Source organism: Poecilia mexicana, unplaced genomic scaffold (assembly GCF_051168715.1).
Source record: "Poecilia mexicana isolate PSO_F unplaced genomic scaffold, ASM5116871v1 scaffold_13, whole genome shotgun sequence".
NCBI lineage: Eukaryota > Metazoa > Chordata > Actinopteri > Cyprinodontiformes > Poeciliidae > Poecilia > Poecilia mexicana.
This window is the reverse complement of record NW_028263382.1, coordinates 15,073,712-15,089,307: the sequence shown is the minus strand read 5'-3', so window position 1 is coordinate 15,089,307 and position 15,596 is coordinate 15,073,712. Positions and strand designations below refer to the sequence as shown.

General features: G+C 38.8%; 1 protein-coding gene across 3 annotated transcripts; it reads right to left on the bottom strand.

Annotated features, from left to right (window-relative positions):
• Positions 1–245: 245 nt before the first annotated feature.
• cab39 (calcium binding protein 39) lies at positions 246–14,181 on the bottom strand. 3 transcript variants are annotated; one of them, XM_014980834.2, is made up of 9 exons: positions 13,987–14,181; positions 10,506–10,661; positions 8,187–8,351; positions 6,073–6,191; positions 5,122–5,290; positions 4,272–4,331; positions 3,783–3,848; positions 3,237–3,380; positions 246–2,193 (listed from the first exon to the last, which is right to left on the bottom strand). In XM_014980834.2, exons 2-9 carry the CDS (start codon positions 10,617–10,619, stop codon positions 2,005–2,007), a joined length of 1,026 nt encoding a protein of 341 aa, XP_014836320.1. In that variant the 5' UTR covers positions 10,620–10,661; positions 13,987–14,181; the 3' UTR covers positions 246–2,004. The 3 variants fall into 3 exon arrangements, with proteins under 3 accessions (XP_014836320.1, XP_014836322.1, XP_014836321.1); XM_014980836.2 differs by lacking the exon at positions 13,987–14,181 and adding an exon at positions 13,145–13,923; XM_014980835.2 differs by lacking the exon at positions 13,987–14,181 and adding an exon at positions 11,428–11,721.
• Between the last annotated feature and the right edge of the window lie 1,415 nt (positions 14,182–15,596).

Below are 15,596 nucleotides of genomic sequence, written 5' to 3'. Positions count from 1 at the left end.
AATGTCAAGGAATGAAAGCTTGCAATATTTCCCTCCAAGTTTCACATTCTGAAAGACAAAAATATTAAATTTTTTCATATTTATTTTATATTTAATGCTTTTTTTTATTATTTTAAAGCCTTTATGTCATTTCAGAAGCAAATTTAAACTTTTAAAAGTAATTCAACATTTCTGAAAGTTAACATGTCCTTTTGTTGTCCTCAGGATGAGTTTTACTCCCATGAATAAAGGGCGACACAGCTGCGTTTTATCTCAAATGTTTATTTAATCGTTGGGCCCAGGCCTTTGACACATCAGAAAGCTCCCACACACTCGCTGCCGAGACTGGAGATAAAGTCAGCACACTACCGTAAACTGTCAAGGATTCGTTTTGTCATTTCAATACTGTCCGACGCTGGAAGGGAGACGGGTCAGGGGGGGCAATTCCAGTACAATCTTTAGTGCAGCATCATGCAGAACCAGTGAAGCAACATGCATGTTCAGAGTGAACGAAGGGGACACCAGGCTCTTGTTGTAGTGTTTTCTGCTCCGAGATGCTTTTTAGAACGTCACTCACTGCAAACGAAGACAATACGTGGTGTGGTTTAAATCAGTTGTTCTCAGCTTCAGCAAACCCAAAAGCACTCTTCTACCCACAATGCTTTACGCTCACCATTGTACTGGAATTATAAAAAGGCTCAAAACACAAAGAGTAGGGTGATGGTGAGAGCGTTATAATCCGGTCCCACTTGAAGCTCACAAACTGTGGGCGGGGGGGGGGGCTAACATGGCACTCTGATGTTACAAACCGAAGCGGTAAGAAAACAGGGAGCAGAAGAAAAACTGCCCCGGTGAAGAGAAACGAATCACCCAGCACCTCGCAAAGTGCAAACACACATGCTTTAATGTTGCTGTTAATGCTCTGCTCTTCCCTCCACTCCCCATCTGCACTGCACCCCTGCACATTTTCTGCAGAGGTCCTCAAAATGTAAATGAACAGACCCAGAGCTGTTACTATGACATTCCTCTGCTGTACAAATTGTTAAAGATCCTATAGGTTAGCTAAATGTGAGCTGGCCCTTTAAGTTATGTACAAAGCAACCCAACCAGCAATCATTTCACCAGTAAAATGAAATGCGGAAACAATGTCACTTTTCTTAAGCTCCAGAAAGTAACCTGATAACAACCAAAAACAGTTTGTTTAAGGTGATATATATATAATATATATTTATGTCAAGGTTAAACAAAAATCTACAAAGCAAAAAAAAGGCATATGTACACGATCACCCTGTCCCAGATAATTAAAAAATAAAAATGACCCAAATCACGGGCTTTAACTACTTTATACCCTACAACCCTCCCTCCTCAGCTGTGCTTCAAGCGCTGTGTCATAAAGCGCACAGGAGGTAATAAATGGTTCTGATGGCATCTGGTTGCTTTGTTAGATGAAGGCCAAGATGCAAACCAAAGCGGCTGCTGGGATGCGCAGGAATCTGAATGCGGCGGCCAGAGGCTGCAGCACCAGCGCCGGCCACGGATCTGTCGTATTTCAAGGCATGCAACAATAGTTCTGAAGCTCTTGTTCGTACCGTTTATCCCAATGTCTTCAGTGGCGGCTTGTGGCCGCATGTTTTATTATTATTATTATTATTATTTGCTTGTGTGCGTATCTGTTTGATTATTGTCGCACCTCTCAGAAAGCCCGCCTTAGTTTGAATGTGTGGATTTGTTCTTTATGTGTGATGAACTGTTGTGGCAACATAATAAATCAGCAGCAGCATCTACTAGTATTTTCTGACATCTTTTGAAAGACAGGATAAAAACAAAAAAAATCTTAAATGTTCTGAGGGGCAGAAGAGCTGGCGACTTCCTGGTGAGCTGACGTGGGTTGGTTTTGTTTTTGTTCCTCAGTTTTTGTTCAGAAGCCAGAGCAGCTGCTGCCGATGGCTCCGTTAAGCAGACGCCGTCTGGATGTTTTCCAGACCAGCTCCTGGCGGCTCCGTCCCCGCCCCGCCGCTCGCCCCCTCAGGCCTCCTGCGGGGCGGGCCTCTTCAGGTCCCTGATCTGTTTGATTAAGTAAGTCTTTTCGTCGTTGAACTGTTCGTCCTCCATTCTGTCGTTCTGGAACTTGCTGAGAAACTCGATGAGTTTGGCCTGGTTCTTCAGCAGGATGTCCAGGATGGGCTGCGTCTTGTTGGGGTTGGCCACAAACACCTGGAGGTGGACGAGGACAAACAGACGAGAGTCGACACACCCGTGTTTTTAATGTGAGAATGTAAGTTAATCATTATATATTGTATATTACAGGCTAATGCTGAGCAATATACCTTTAAACTAACATCTAAAACTTATTTCCTTTCTTAAAAAGAAATGACTACTGCTGGAAAATATTTTCAAAAACGTCCTTATTTTTCAGTAATCTGGGAGTTAAGCTGAATTAAAAGTCTAACTAAATATAAGCTGTAAAATGTGATGGAAAAACAAAATGGTATCACTGAACCCAACTAGTGCAATTATGAAAAAAAAATGAAATCTTTATGAACAGAAAATTAGATTAAATCTCTGTATTGCCCAGCCTTATTAAAGGTACAGCTGAAAAAAAGTAAATATTGCATAAAAGTGTGACATTTATTGCCAGTCATCTCAGAAAGAGAAACTCATATTATATTAAATCATCACATAAATATATCACAAGCTTCTGTTTTTTATAGTTTTGATGGCTTAAGGTTTATAAATAGTGAAAACTCAATTTGAATACTGTGAAAAAGGTCATTTTTGGAAACTCATGATGTCAAACCCTAATCAGCTAAGTAAATCGAAACTCATGCAAAGGATTCCTGAGCCTTTAAACAGTTTCTGACTCTGGGTCAGCCGCTACACAACCACTAGAGGACCGCTGCCGTCATCGACAGCGTTCACAAGGAGGGTAAACGTCCAAAAGGTCATTCCTGAAGAAGCTGGTTGTTCACAGTTTTGTATCCAAGCATATTAACTGCCTTCATGCAAAAAAAGTGATTAAACAGCTGCAGCCCTTTGTCACAGTTATCAGTTAACCCAGAAATGCCCACAGTAAAACGATGAAGCATTGAGACGCAACTGAAGAAAAGTAAAATACACTTCAGAGCAGAAAAACCTGAGATTTTCCAGGTCCATAAATTGAGGGACATTTCACAAACACTACACGCTCACAAACATTCCCTACGATATAAAATCTCCAATCCGTCTTCTGTCCCTGACCAAGTATCGCTCATCTTTACCTTAAACACGTGGAAAGCCTCAAACTGGATGTTGCGGCTCTTGTCCCGCAGCAGATTCATCATTAGCTTGAGATTCTCCGGCTTGCTGATGTATTTCGTCATTATGGTGAAATTGTGCCTGTCGAGAAGCAACTCCCCGAGCAACTAGACAATTTTAGAGACACAAAGTGAAGCACAAATTAAAAATGGTGCAATTCTGTTCGTTAAGCCAAACTAGAGTAATTATTCAGATTTTACAACTGAAGGTCCTCTCTTTGTGGTCAATAATGATCAATATAAATCTGTATTGTGAACTGAATATAAGGTTAAATGTTTAGTATTGACTATGATTCATTTATAGTCATAGTATTCAGATATTAAGTCAAATAAACCTCAAAGGAATTTGCTTCGGTTAAAATAGTGAGTATTTTTTTTGTCCAACCACTAGATGGCAGACATGAGGCGACGGATGCATTCGAAGAAACCAAACGCTCTTCCTTAAATAACTCTCTAAATAGAGTTGCCTCACTCCGAGATCTTTTTATACGTGCAACCGGGCGTTCTTACCTTGAGGGACTGCCGTTTAGTCACGTAGTTTTCTGAGTGTAGTAACTTTTCATATTCACTGAAAAACTGGAGGAGGCGGAGAGAGAAACATGGCTGTGGTTAGAGACAAGAAGGAGATCAAGCACAGACTTTCACAGCGTTTGCTCCGTCTGATATCGACACACACACAAAAAAAATCTCCCACACAATCTGACAGTTACTTTGTGTTCTCATGCTGCAAACGGTGTCCCAAATGGCTACTTTGGACTTGTTAAGGAGGAAGTTGGTGACAAGCTGATCATCCAGACAAAGTGTTCATCTGCTGCTCTTAAAGTTCTGGGTTTCAGTGGAAAAAGTGAACCTGAAAAGTTCAACAAGCAGCTGCAGATTTCTTCTAGAAATCTATTATGACTAAAGCTTAAATCAACTGCAACTGGTTTTGCAAAGTGTTTTCATATTTTAAACCCTTAAAACTTCACTCTCTGCTTAGAGAGTTGTGTGTGAACTCACTCTGTCATAATGCTGCTCCAGAAACTCAGCACTCAGTAGCTTGTGTCTTGTGAGGAGGTCCTGGAAACAGAAACATATACTGTTTGTAGCAAAGGATGGAGCTACAGCTAAAGAAATCCTGCCAACATCAACATGTGAAAAGCTCAGCTTTAATAATTGGATAGCAAAAGGTAATTAATATTTTTTCACAGAATTTAACAGGGTGAAGCTAAAACTATTCACAAGTTTTGTTTTTAAAATCTTAAATGCAAAATGTTCATATTTTTGTACCGTTTTGTCTTAATTACTGCTCTGAATATGTTGTTCTTTCAGAAAATCATCTCTTTTTTTCATCTGAATCCTCCAGTTAAAGATTAATTGATTATTAAATCAGCTAACAATTATTCCAATAACTGATTCATCACAATTAATCACTCCAGACCTAGATTGCAGTAAGGCTGACTCTTAATCTTTAATGCAGCGTAAGATATTTTGGAAAGAGGTGAAGCTGCCACAGATTTGATGCACTTTGTCCATTATAAATGGACAAAATGCATCTAAATCTGAGCCGCTCCAACAGAAAACCCATTATAAACGCCTCATTATAAAATGATCATCTGCTTTAACAAAACAGGTAAAACATCCTGCAGCAAAGGCATTTATAATAGTGACATTAATAACCTCCATTTTCATAAAATAACCTAGACACAACTATAGGACTATTAGAAGGAAGATGGGCTAATGATGCACTCAACTTCATTTCTGCTCATCACTTAAAGTCATTTGAAAATAATATTTTAGTCGTTTTACAGTGTTCTTATTGAACACCAGAGCCAGTGCTGCTCGATTCACCATCAGCTGCTTGACTTACTTTGAAAGTGGCAAATGCATCGGAGGCGATGTCGAACGTGGACATCTCCACGTATCTGAAGAAGTCGTAGAACTGCTCCGACCACAGCGTGATCTTGGCCAGCGGCTCGTGTCTGATGCATTCCCTCAGCATGATGCCGCAGTTCAGGGCGATGTCCGGAGACTCGTACCTGCAGGAAGCAGCGATTTACCGTTTAGCACAGGGGTCTGCAGCCCTCACAATGCAAAGAGACGTTTTTACCCTCCGTCAAGCTAAGAAGCCGTTTAGAGCCACAAATTTAGAATGAAATGCTCAGAAAAAAGGCAATTTACAATTTCTGATAAATATCTACTATAGGAAAAGTGCTTATTATTTTTAAAAGAATTGTTTTTTATTATTTTAAAATAAAGAAAATATGGATACATTTTCTTTTATGGGACGTTGACATTTGCGGAAGATATGTCAATAAATAAAAGCACATATTTGCCAAAATAAAGACAAGAAAAAATATTTTAAAAGTAATTTTAGTGTCATTTTGCTGTGGAAATTCAATGAAATTGTTCCTTGAAATAAACTAGCATGCATTTGTTTTATATCTATTATCTATACTTAAAAGCATTAGTTGGCTCTTTATCAAATTTTAAGCTCTTGTGGAAAGTCCAGAGTCACTTTGTCAGACTCCTGGTTTAACTTTATGGATGCAATTATCTGATTAGCTACAATCTTTATCATGAGGTGTTAAAAACGAAGGTTGAGGAAGAAGAGATTCCAGAGAGGAAAGTATTTTACAGCACATCAAAACATGTCTGCAGTTCATTTAGGCTGCAAAAGAGTGAGAGAGAGCAAAAGCTCAGGAAACATCAAAAAGGATGAACGTATTACAACAACTTTAATCATTTAGAACAAATTTGATATTATACTAAACATGAAATAAAATAAAAGTTTTAAAAAAACATCAGCCTGGACTCTTACCCCTTCAGCAGCATGAAAAGGATGTTTTGCTGGGTACACAGGTACTCTACAGTAGGTGTTCGAGTGCCAATCTGGCGCCTCAGGATGTTGTTGAAGATCTGGGCTACATCCTTTTTACCCTGTTAGCGACAGAAACATAAAAATATCAACCACAGATGCTTGAGACAAATCATGATGAAACTCAAGCTTCAAGTTGTATTTTTGATGCTATTAGGAGTCTTATAATCATTAATAGATTCAACAATATTAGTCTGACTATTTGAGAATGTCAGTAACGGTAAGTGTAGACTGTTTTGTCATTTTTATGCTGCTTCTGATGCAAATCATAACGTAAGTTATTGTCATTCAGCACAGGAAACTAAAGCAGCCAGAGAGGAAGAGCTAATGGACACAAAACAAAAACAACCATTTCATTCAGACCTTTTTCTTAGTTCCTCAAACCCTTTTTTTGTTTCTGTGCAGCAACAACTACAACCATCTGCATCCAGAAGAAATGCTTATTTAGACATTTTAGCTGATGTGCCAGTTTTGTCAGAACAACTTCTCTTTATTTACGGTTCCCTGTTGAAGTATTTGTACCCTTTGACCTTTGAAATTCATGATGTCTTAATCACACCAGCCTATTTTTAGAGGTGGGTTTTATGCAACAAATCGATAAATGGCTTTAAGAGATTTTTAGAACTAAAAAGCTTAAAGTGAAAGCGTGGTGTGCGCTGTATTCAGTCAATAACTGACGGAACCAGGAAAGCAAAAGCTAGATGCTGCCACCACCATATTCCACCTCATGTAGGTGTTTATCAATACAACTGTTTTAATTTTGGAGCCAATACTTGACAATATAATAATGACGTTAATGTGACTCATACGCCACTCATCTTATTTGGTCATTACGTCAATTCATTTTTCTTATCTGCAGAGCATAAATGTTTCTGCAGGATCCCCGGCTTTTTGATTCGAAAATGTCCATCATGCGACCACAGGAAAGATGTGGGTTCACAAAGAAACATGAAAACTTTTAAATCCCTGTCCTGCTTCTGCCTTGCATAATTTGTAATCCTTGATCAGCTCTTTGTCTGAAGTAAGGAGGATGTACCAGTGCAAAAGAGGAAATGAGCGTTCTTTCAGCACAATGACTCATAGATAAGGTGAGTCAGAGCAGCCTGAAGCAGCTGCCTGACATTTTCCAAAGAAACATGAGTTTACACACGTATCAACACCGGCACATCGGTCATGAATAACCATATTTCTCTTCTGCAGTGTAGGAAATCATATCTCTACTCATGCAGTATCCTGCGTGTGTTAAAGGAGCAGTATTATGTGTTTTCCAGGCACACAGTGCCATTTCATAGCACAATAAAGTAACTATACTGCCTTAAGTTGTTACAAAAATGTTGTATATATCAAAAGTAACTTTGGAGTTGGAGCTGAAATTGGGCTTCTGTCTCTTTAAGAAGCTCCTGCTCTTTCCGACGCGTCGCCTTTAGCGTCACAACAATGCTACTCATCATGCCGTTTGCGCCATGAGAGATGCAAAGATTTCTCACAAAAATTATTCCCAATCATAGCCACAACATGGCTATGATCGGGAATAACATTATAACAAGACGTAAACTAAAAAAAAGTTGATGTTAAACAATGTTCTCCTTTAAATAATAAAGAATCATCCAAAACATTTAACATTTTCCCGTTCCTTCCCTCTCACTCAGATCGGCCTGTCAGGACAACAAATGTGGCTGGACGATTAATTGTCCCAGAAGTTATTGCGATAAACGATAATATTGTTATTTTGAGCCCATTTTCAAGTAATAAATAAAGCAAGATCAATGAACTTTAAATTCTAATAAACATTTAACAATGGAACTGGAAGATATTTTAAATATCCAAAATAAATAAATAAAATTAATTTTGAAGTATCTGTAAATAAAATAGTTCTTCAAAAAAAAAAAAAGGTCTAGTTGAGACGAAGGCACCAGACTGAAGACTTTTGTCATCCAGTTTTTGGTAGGAAGAGAAAAACATTAAGTTATGCTAATAGAAATAATTGAAATGATTTAATTTATCATGTGATTAATTGAATTTTATTGTGGCAGACCTACACAAAACTAAGCTCTCACCTCGAAGTCGATGAGCTGCAGGTCGGCGATCAGGGTGCTGAGCAGGCCGCTGTTGTAGAGCTCCTGGGCCAGCTGTGCCACCGCTTCTGTCTGTGGCTCCTTCTCGTTTGTCCCATACAGGATCTCCTTCATCGCCACCAGGCTCTTCGACACCTCCTCTGCAGCCTGAAACATCGCAAACATCCGCTCATGAAGCCGCTCCACTTAGCAGGAAACTGGACGCATTGCTGCTCTGGACTAGAACATTTTGCCAGGTTAGGATCTACAAACCATAAAAATGTTTTTAATTATCAGCAATGCCGGCAGTGGTAACGTCTGTGAAGCATAACAAACTCCATTTCTCTTCGATTATTGATGGTGATTTCGTATCTAAACTGGGGGTTCAGCAGAGAGGAGTCAAAAAGTGTCTTTAGGACAAATTATAAATGTCTTTCAGCGGCCCAGGAAAGAGTCCCGACCTGAATCCTCTGGTCAGAGGTCTGAAAAAGGATGTTTTCCATTTAAACTGATGGAGATGTAGAAGAAATCGGCTGAAGATCAGCGTGCCAACATGACGCCATCATATTCAAGAAGCTTTGAGGCAGCGATTGCTGCTAACGGCACTTCATCAGATTGTTAAAGGCTGTGAAAACATGTAAAGTACTGTAATGTGTAGAGTTTTAGGATAAAAACTTGAATTCAACCCATTTTGAACTCAGACTGTGAAGCAACATGAGGACCTGGAAGTAATGGTTGCGTTTTGGTTCGTACCTCAGTTTTGAGGTCACGACTCAGAACAACAGCAAAAAGGAAACCAGATGCTAGGTTTCACTTTTTCACATAAAAAAATAATCAAATTTTTTAAGAAGTGAGATATAAACCATTAATACCACAAGGAAGTTCTAACATGTTGCAATAAATCTGATCCAATTTCAACCAAACACGAGACCTACAGTCATAAATCAAATAACTGATGGCGACTGAAGCAGCAGGGAAGGAGCAGAGATCTGGCAGTCTGAAAGTTGCGAGTTCAGTTCCAGCTTCCTTCCCTGCCAGATGTCGACGTGCCACTAAACACTAAGTCACCTACCAATCTACTTACAGGCAAGAGCGTCTATAAGCTGAACGAGTAAAGAACAGAAAGCAGGCCAGGAATGTTAGCTTCAGGTAGCTCTGCACCAACTTCATGCATGTTTATAAGGCGATAAATATTTTAATAGGTTCTCTGTAAATAATAGTAAAATGTTCAGCATTTACATGAGGTGAAACATCACTGGGTGATTTATTTAGTGTCCACTGGAGTTATTAAATCAAAGGTGAAACACAATCTTGTTAATTATCAGAAGTTGCAAAGCAACAAGCGATATGACGCAATGGCTTTCTGATAGTTTTACAAACTGCTGATTAAAAACAAGCCGGTCCCGCGTGTCGTTCGCGCCTCCAAAGCCGCACGCCCGGCTTCACACTGAGCATATTTACACAGCTGCTGTTGTGAACGGATTCAGACGTTTCCCTCTAGCGTTACAAATATGCGTGAAATTAATTCCTATCTGCACTGTGACGGTTCGTATTAATACATGTGTTGTGCTAATTAGGGCTGAGACAATTAATCGGATTAATCTTCAACTAATTTAGCAATCAATTAATCATTAACTCGGGTATGTAGACTCAGCTGTTAGCGGGAAGAACAACAAAGTCAGAGCAGTAAATGAGTCAAAACTATATAAGAAATGCACAAACTTTGCATTTAAGATGGAAAATCTTATTTGTCTGTAAAAATGTTCAACCCAGTCAAGCAGGAAAACTTTTCACATGTTGATTGTTTTGCTGCAGGTGATCAAGTGTACACAAAGGAATGCTGTTAATGCATTTTAGGTAATAAAATGTTCATCTTTTTTTTTATATTTGCATTTTTTATGCATTTCTAATGTAAGAAAAGGTTTAAGTAGTTCATAGAAAATCTTCAAAATGTGCCAACTTTTATTCCAATTAATCAAAATAATTGATAGAATAAGTGAGTAGAATAAAGTGATCTACTACTGCCATAAACAGAAAAATATATTTAAAGATTTGTGTCTATTGTTACTGTGATTTGATTAGAGATAATGACATTCAAATCTGATAAAGAACAACATGTTTTTATATGACTTAATCATATAAAAATCATTAACTTTAATGAGAAATTAGGTTCAGACTTTGCATTAACAACAGATGTCTAAATGTAGACAATTTGGATGGGTATCAGGGATGAAAGCTGATTGTGACGCCCCAAACTTTGATGCACGAGCACAACATTCAGGTTGTGTTGGAAACAGGTCGGACTGGAGGGATCTCCTTTACCTTCTCTGCCTTTTTATCGGAGATGTCGTGCTTCTCCAGCACGGTCATGCCGTCCTTAAGGTTCTTGACGATGTCCGCAGGTGACTTGTGGGACTTGCCAAAGGGAAAAGGCATGGCGGAGAGTTACCACGAGTGACCAGGCAGCGGACTGTCCACCTGAGGAAGGAAATGTACAAAATTATAGGAACCTTGTGTCCAGATACTGTATTTAACCTGTTGAAAAACACCATTAATATCCGATTTATGATTTAAATCAACACCTAATTCAATCAATGATTCAAGGACAAATGGAGGGAGAGGTGTATCATTTCACTTCCTGTACACATCACTTCTAAATCTGACCTTTAAATCTTTCACATGTAGAGATTAAACCTGGTGAATCACCTGGTTAAAAGATGAATAATCAGCCATGACATCATCTCAGACCTTTGTATGGGCCTGACCTCTCACTCAGAAATCTAAGCCGTCAAGCTTTTATTAATAAAACACGCCTATAAGATTTTTCCATAACGGAAAACTTTGTAGTTCTGGATCAGATGAAGGAATGGCTGATCCAACAGAATCACACGCACAAGCCCGACCCATCCAACCAACTCGTCAGGACTTTACAGTGAAATGTATATTTCAGATCACAAAAACAGTGCTTAATGAAAACAAGATGAACACATTTATTAGACCTTTAAGTCCTAAACGATCCAGCCAAATGTGCGGTACCGTAATTCTGCCAAACTTTGCGCCATGTGAAAAGTTTCAACGGTTTCGGAAAGGGGAGACGCTGCGCTTTCCAGCCAGTAGCGGGTTATTACGGTAATTTCACGCCCGCCGTAGCAGGAAGTGAAATTATCATGAGGGCCACTTTTTTAATAGACAGTAAATTGCAAAAATAACTCGCCAGATATAAAATGATGTGTTGGAGACCAACCGTTTGTTCTGCAGTCTTCCTCTAGATCTGGAGCGGTCGCCACTTTCTCCTCTGTCTGGACAGAGTCCACATTTAGAAAGCAAAGCTAGCTCCAGGAATATAATGTCTGAGTAGCAGCCAAGTGGGAGATGTATTTATAAATATGCATGTGTCATGTGTGACTAAGCTGCAATATAAAACCGTGTCTCACTAATGACCCGTGCACTTTGACATGCTAACATCTCTGCTGACCCAGACACACCTCGTCGTCAGCAGGCGGCCAAATCCGTCTTTTCCACGGGGCTAAAGCTCGTTAATGTAGTCGTCAGGCTGCGGCCCAGCCTCCCTACGCCTTCCTGCCCCACTTCAGTAACAGTGACGCAAATGAGGAGGCAACACATATGGTAGGTTCAAGACCTGCAGGTCGCCGCTTACCCTCCACAAGTCCTGATCCAAACTGTGTGCTGTAGCAAACTAAGAATCCTTGGATCCATCAGAAGAGCTTCTCATCATAACGGCTCGCTTCAGAAAGTCAATATCAATGATCGATCAAATGATCAATCATTTCATATTTACACCATCAAATGGACCAAATCATGAAGTGATGTGAAAATTTTGGTATTTTAAGGACAAAAATGGCAATAATTCACATAAGTAACAAAAAAATAACATCAGGCAAAATCATTTTTTTAATAAATCAGTTTCTTTCGATAAAAAAAAAAAAACGTATGAACTTTTAACTAAAACCACAGCTGTTTGTGTCTGCTGAATGTTTGGTTAAAATATGTTTGTTATTCATTCAGTGGGTAGAGAATTAAGAAATTTTACTCAAGTAAGAGCAGAGATACTTCATAATGAAATTACTCAAGTAAAAGTAAAAAGTACAGCGTAGTGAAAATACTCCTAAAATACTTTTAAAAAAAGTTACTCAGGTGAATGTAATTGAGTAAATGTAACTAGTTACTACCGATTCTGCCCACAGCTAAGGCTGCAACTGATAATTTGGTGAGACTCCTCAGGAAGTCCATGTGATTTTTGTGATTTTATTTGGACAAAAAAGCAAAAATATGACTCAAAAGAAAAACATTTTGCACCAATTAACATTTAAAGTGGCTGACAGAGTCAGAGAAATCAACACTGAGCTTGTGATTATTCTCTAAACGATTCTCATAAAATTTTAATCTACTATAAGCATTTTCTTTTTGTGGTGTCTACACTTGAACTTTACAAGAGTTGTTTTCAATAACTTTGACTTAACTATTTTATCTGCACAAATAATAATATGCATGGGTCAAATTTAGGTGGACTTGGAAAACATATGCAAACAACATTTGTGTATAGAAGAGTATAGTTTTGTAATAGTTTTGCTCTTGGCCAGAACCATAAAGAATCCTCTTGTTCTTTGGAAGACGTAGGCTGGATTAGATAATGAAAAATGAACACTGATAAATCTAAAACAAACATTACCAGCTTACAGCTGTGAAACCACAGATGTCAGTGTGTTTTGCTTCTAGCGGAGGGTGCTTCCTGGTTTTAAATTAGCTTCATCAATGATAGGGTTAAAGCTACATATAATTTTAAAAGAAGACAAATAAAAACCTATTGTAAAAAGTGCATACTGTTGAAATTAGGATTCAAAATCTGATGCTCCACCGGAAGAACGCAAACATATCAGCGTGGCACAGTCATAAGCAACTCAACCTGCAGCATATTTCACATTAACTCAGCCCAAACTGACTCCATTCCTTGCAGAAACAAGCCGCGGTGTTGACTGAAGTGTCTACATCTTCCTGAAAGCAAATAAAGCTGTGAGAAATCCCGTAAACCTTCCACCGTGGCGCACACACCCTTCAGTCCGGGCAGGAACAGGTTCTCCACACACCACCTGACACACAGATCAATTACTCATAGCTGGCGCTCGTTAACCTCATCAGCTTATTTATAATTGTGCAGCGACGCCTTTCTCTGTTAAAACTGCTGCTACTAGCTGAAAAGACTGGTAAAAAAAAAAAAAAAGAGAAAAAGAGAGAGGGGACAGGGCCTCGGTAGCTGACAGTGAGCACCGCCCATCCGTGATCTCCATGCCTGCTTTGTGATGGTGTGCAGCGCTAACAAAAACGCACCTGAGTCGATTCAGTGCCGTGCACGTTAACAACACAGTTAAAACAAGGGTCGCTTGTGTCGTCTCCACTGTTGAGCTGAACTTTGCTCAGAAGCTAACGTGGCCTATAACCTTTCAATCACTGTCCAACAAACAGAGCTACTGCTGCAGCTGGGTAGCGTCCGAAAGCGTCTTAACTCGACCAGGATTGCTCGAAGCTCACAAATCTTTTATGACAGAAGTTAGGGTGACCCGTGTTAAAATGCGTCTGGGTAAAGCCTGGAAAGCTGAATTTAATGCGCAGAGCATATTAGGTTAGACAGCTAACTTAGCCTAATGCTAATCAGGCCTGCCAGCGGCTCCTCGCTGAAACCCATGCCTGTCTTTAGAAGCAGGCCAGCTTCACCCAGCCTCGCTTTGCTCACTGTTTATTTCCTTGTTATTACTTCATAACCAAATGTAAATACACAACAAAATACCTTGTATATGACGTTGTCGACGTTTTTCCCCCAACTGTTAGGACTGCAAAAGGCAATTCAGATAATCCGTGGAAGAAACGGGTTTTGTTTTGTTCGTCGACTCCCCTTATTTTACTGTTGATAATTGTGCGGCCCCTGTTACCTCCTGGTTCTTTCTCTGAGCCCGATTGGTAACGCTGGCGGCGCAGCAGTCGTGGCTGCTGTGACGTCTTACCGCCACCTCTGGCCGTTCGGTGGTACAGCAACAACGCAGGTTTGTTTCTGCAATAATAGTACATGACCACACGAGGGCGCCATTATCCCGTTACTAAAGCGCTACTGGAAACGTGTTTCGTTTATATGAGGAAAGACAATTTAGTTCTCTATATCCTGTTCAATTAAAGAACTAATGTGGATATTTGTGAATTATTTCATGTAATTATACAAGGGTTATTAAATTGCAGATGTATTACTGCCAGACAACTCAACATTGTGTCAAACATTCAAACTCCCTGAACTTTTTTACCTTTTGTTATGTTACAACCACATATTTCAATGTATTTTTGGAAGATTTCAATGATTGATGAAGACTGGTTGCCACAAATTACTATGGTGCTTCCACTACATTCAAAGTAAAAAAAATTTCCAATAAGATTTAGTGTCTGGATTGACCCCAAATGGTTGCTATGGAAGATTAAATAATTTTTTAAAAGAATCAAAGCAACATGTTTTGATAAGGGAATAACATAATTAAATGATGTAAAGCTCAAAAAAATGATTTTGCATAATTCCACCCCTTTAAATAGAGTTTGGTGACATTCTTAAAGGTTGGGACAATGTTTTATAACCTACAGCTGCTTTAATTCTCTATAACCTTATCCCCGCAGTGTCGCTAAGTCACCATGATGCTCATTGTTCACTAATGTCTCTAACAAATGTCTATTGGCCTTTATAAACCATTTGCATTTATACTGAAATTAAATTATGCTTGAGAGGACTCCATTTACTTACTACATGGCTTCCAATGGCAGTTGTTTGCACTTGATTTTTTTAAGGGATATTACAAAATGTACAACACAGTTTTCAGACTGTTATTTTGTGGAGAGAAAAAAACTGAAAACCATAAAAACTTGTAAACAAGTTTTGTGGAATTCTCATAAAAAATTTGATTGGCTAATCTTTTCACAGAACTACATTTGTGTACTTCAAACTGAGTAATGCAAATTCTGTAATTTCTGCATATGGTGCAGTCTTAATCCAACCTTTGCATAATAGTGTCATAAATACATATCTCTGCAAGCAGAAAGAAAGGAAGCTCTTTTCGCTGCACATTCTTTCATATTCACTCCAACATTTGACTCGAGCTGCTGTGTACGTGGGAAAAACTCCAGTGAGAAACAGGTAAGGCATCATTTAGTTTAAATTGCTGTAACTGTCAAGTTTCAATACAGTAATTTTTGACAGATTTAAAATGTGCAAACATGCCAGAATTAAAGTTGACATACTTTTCATACTCTTTTAATATTAATGTATTTGTAATTATCTGCATAAAATATTCTGCTTTTTGTCATGTTCTAATATTCATGTTTTTTGAGAAACATCTTGTTTTATATGTAAAAAGTTCTACATTA

Bases quoted from the DNA above. Each gene is read 5' to 3' on its own strand.
- cab39 (XM_014980834.2), bottom strand. From the start codon at position 10,619: ATGCCTTTTCCCTTTGGCAAGTCCCACAAGTCACCTGCGGACATCGTC. The intron at 8,352-10,505 runs GTAAAGGAGATC...GCGATGTTTCAG, and splicing joins CCGATAAAAAGGCAGAGAAG to GCTGCAGAGGAGGTGTCGAA. The intron at 3,849-4,271 runs GTGAGTTCACAC...CGCCTCCTCCAG, and splicing joins TGGAGCAGCATTATGACAGA to TTTTTCAGTGAATATGAAAA.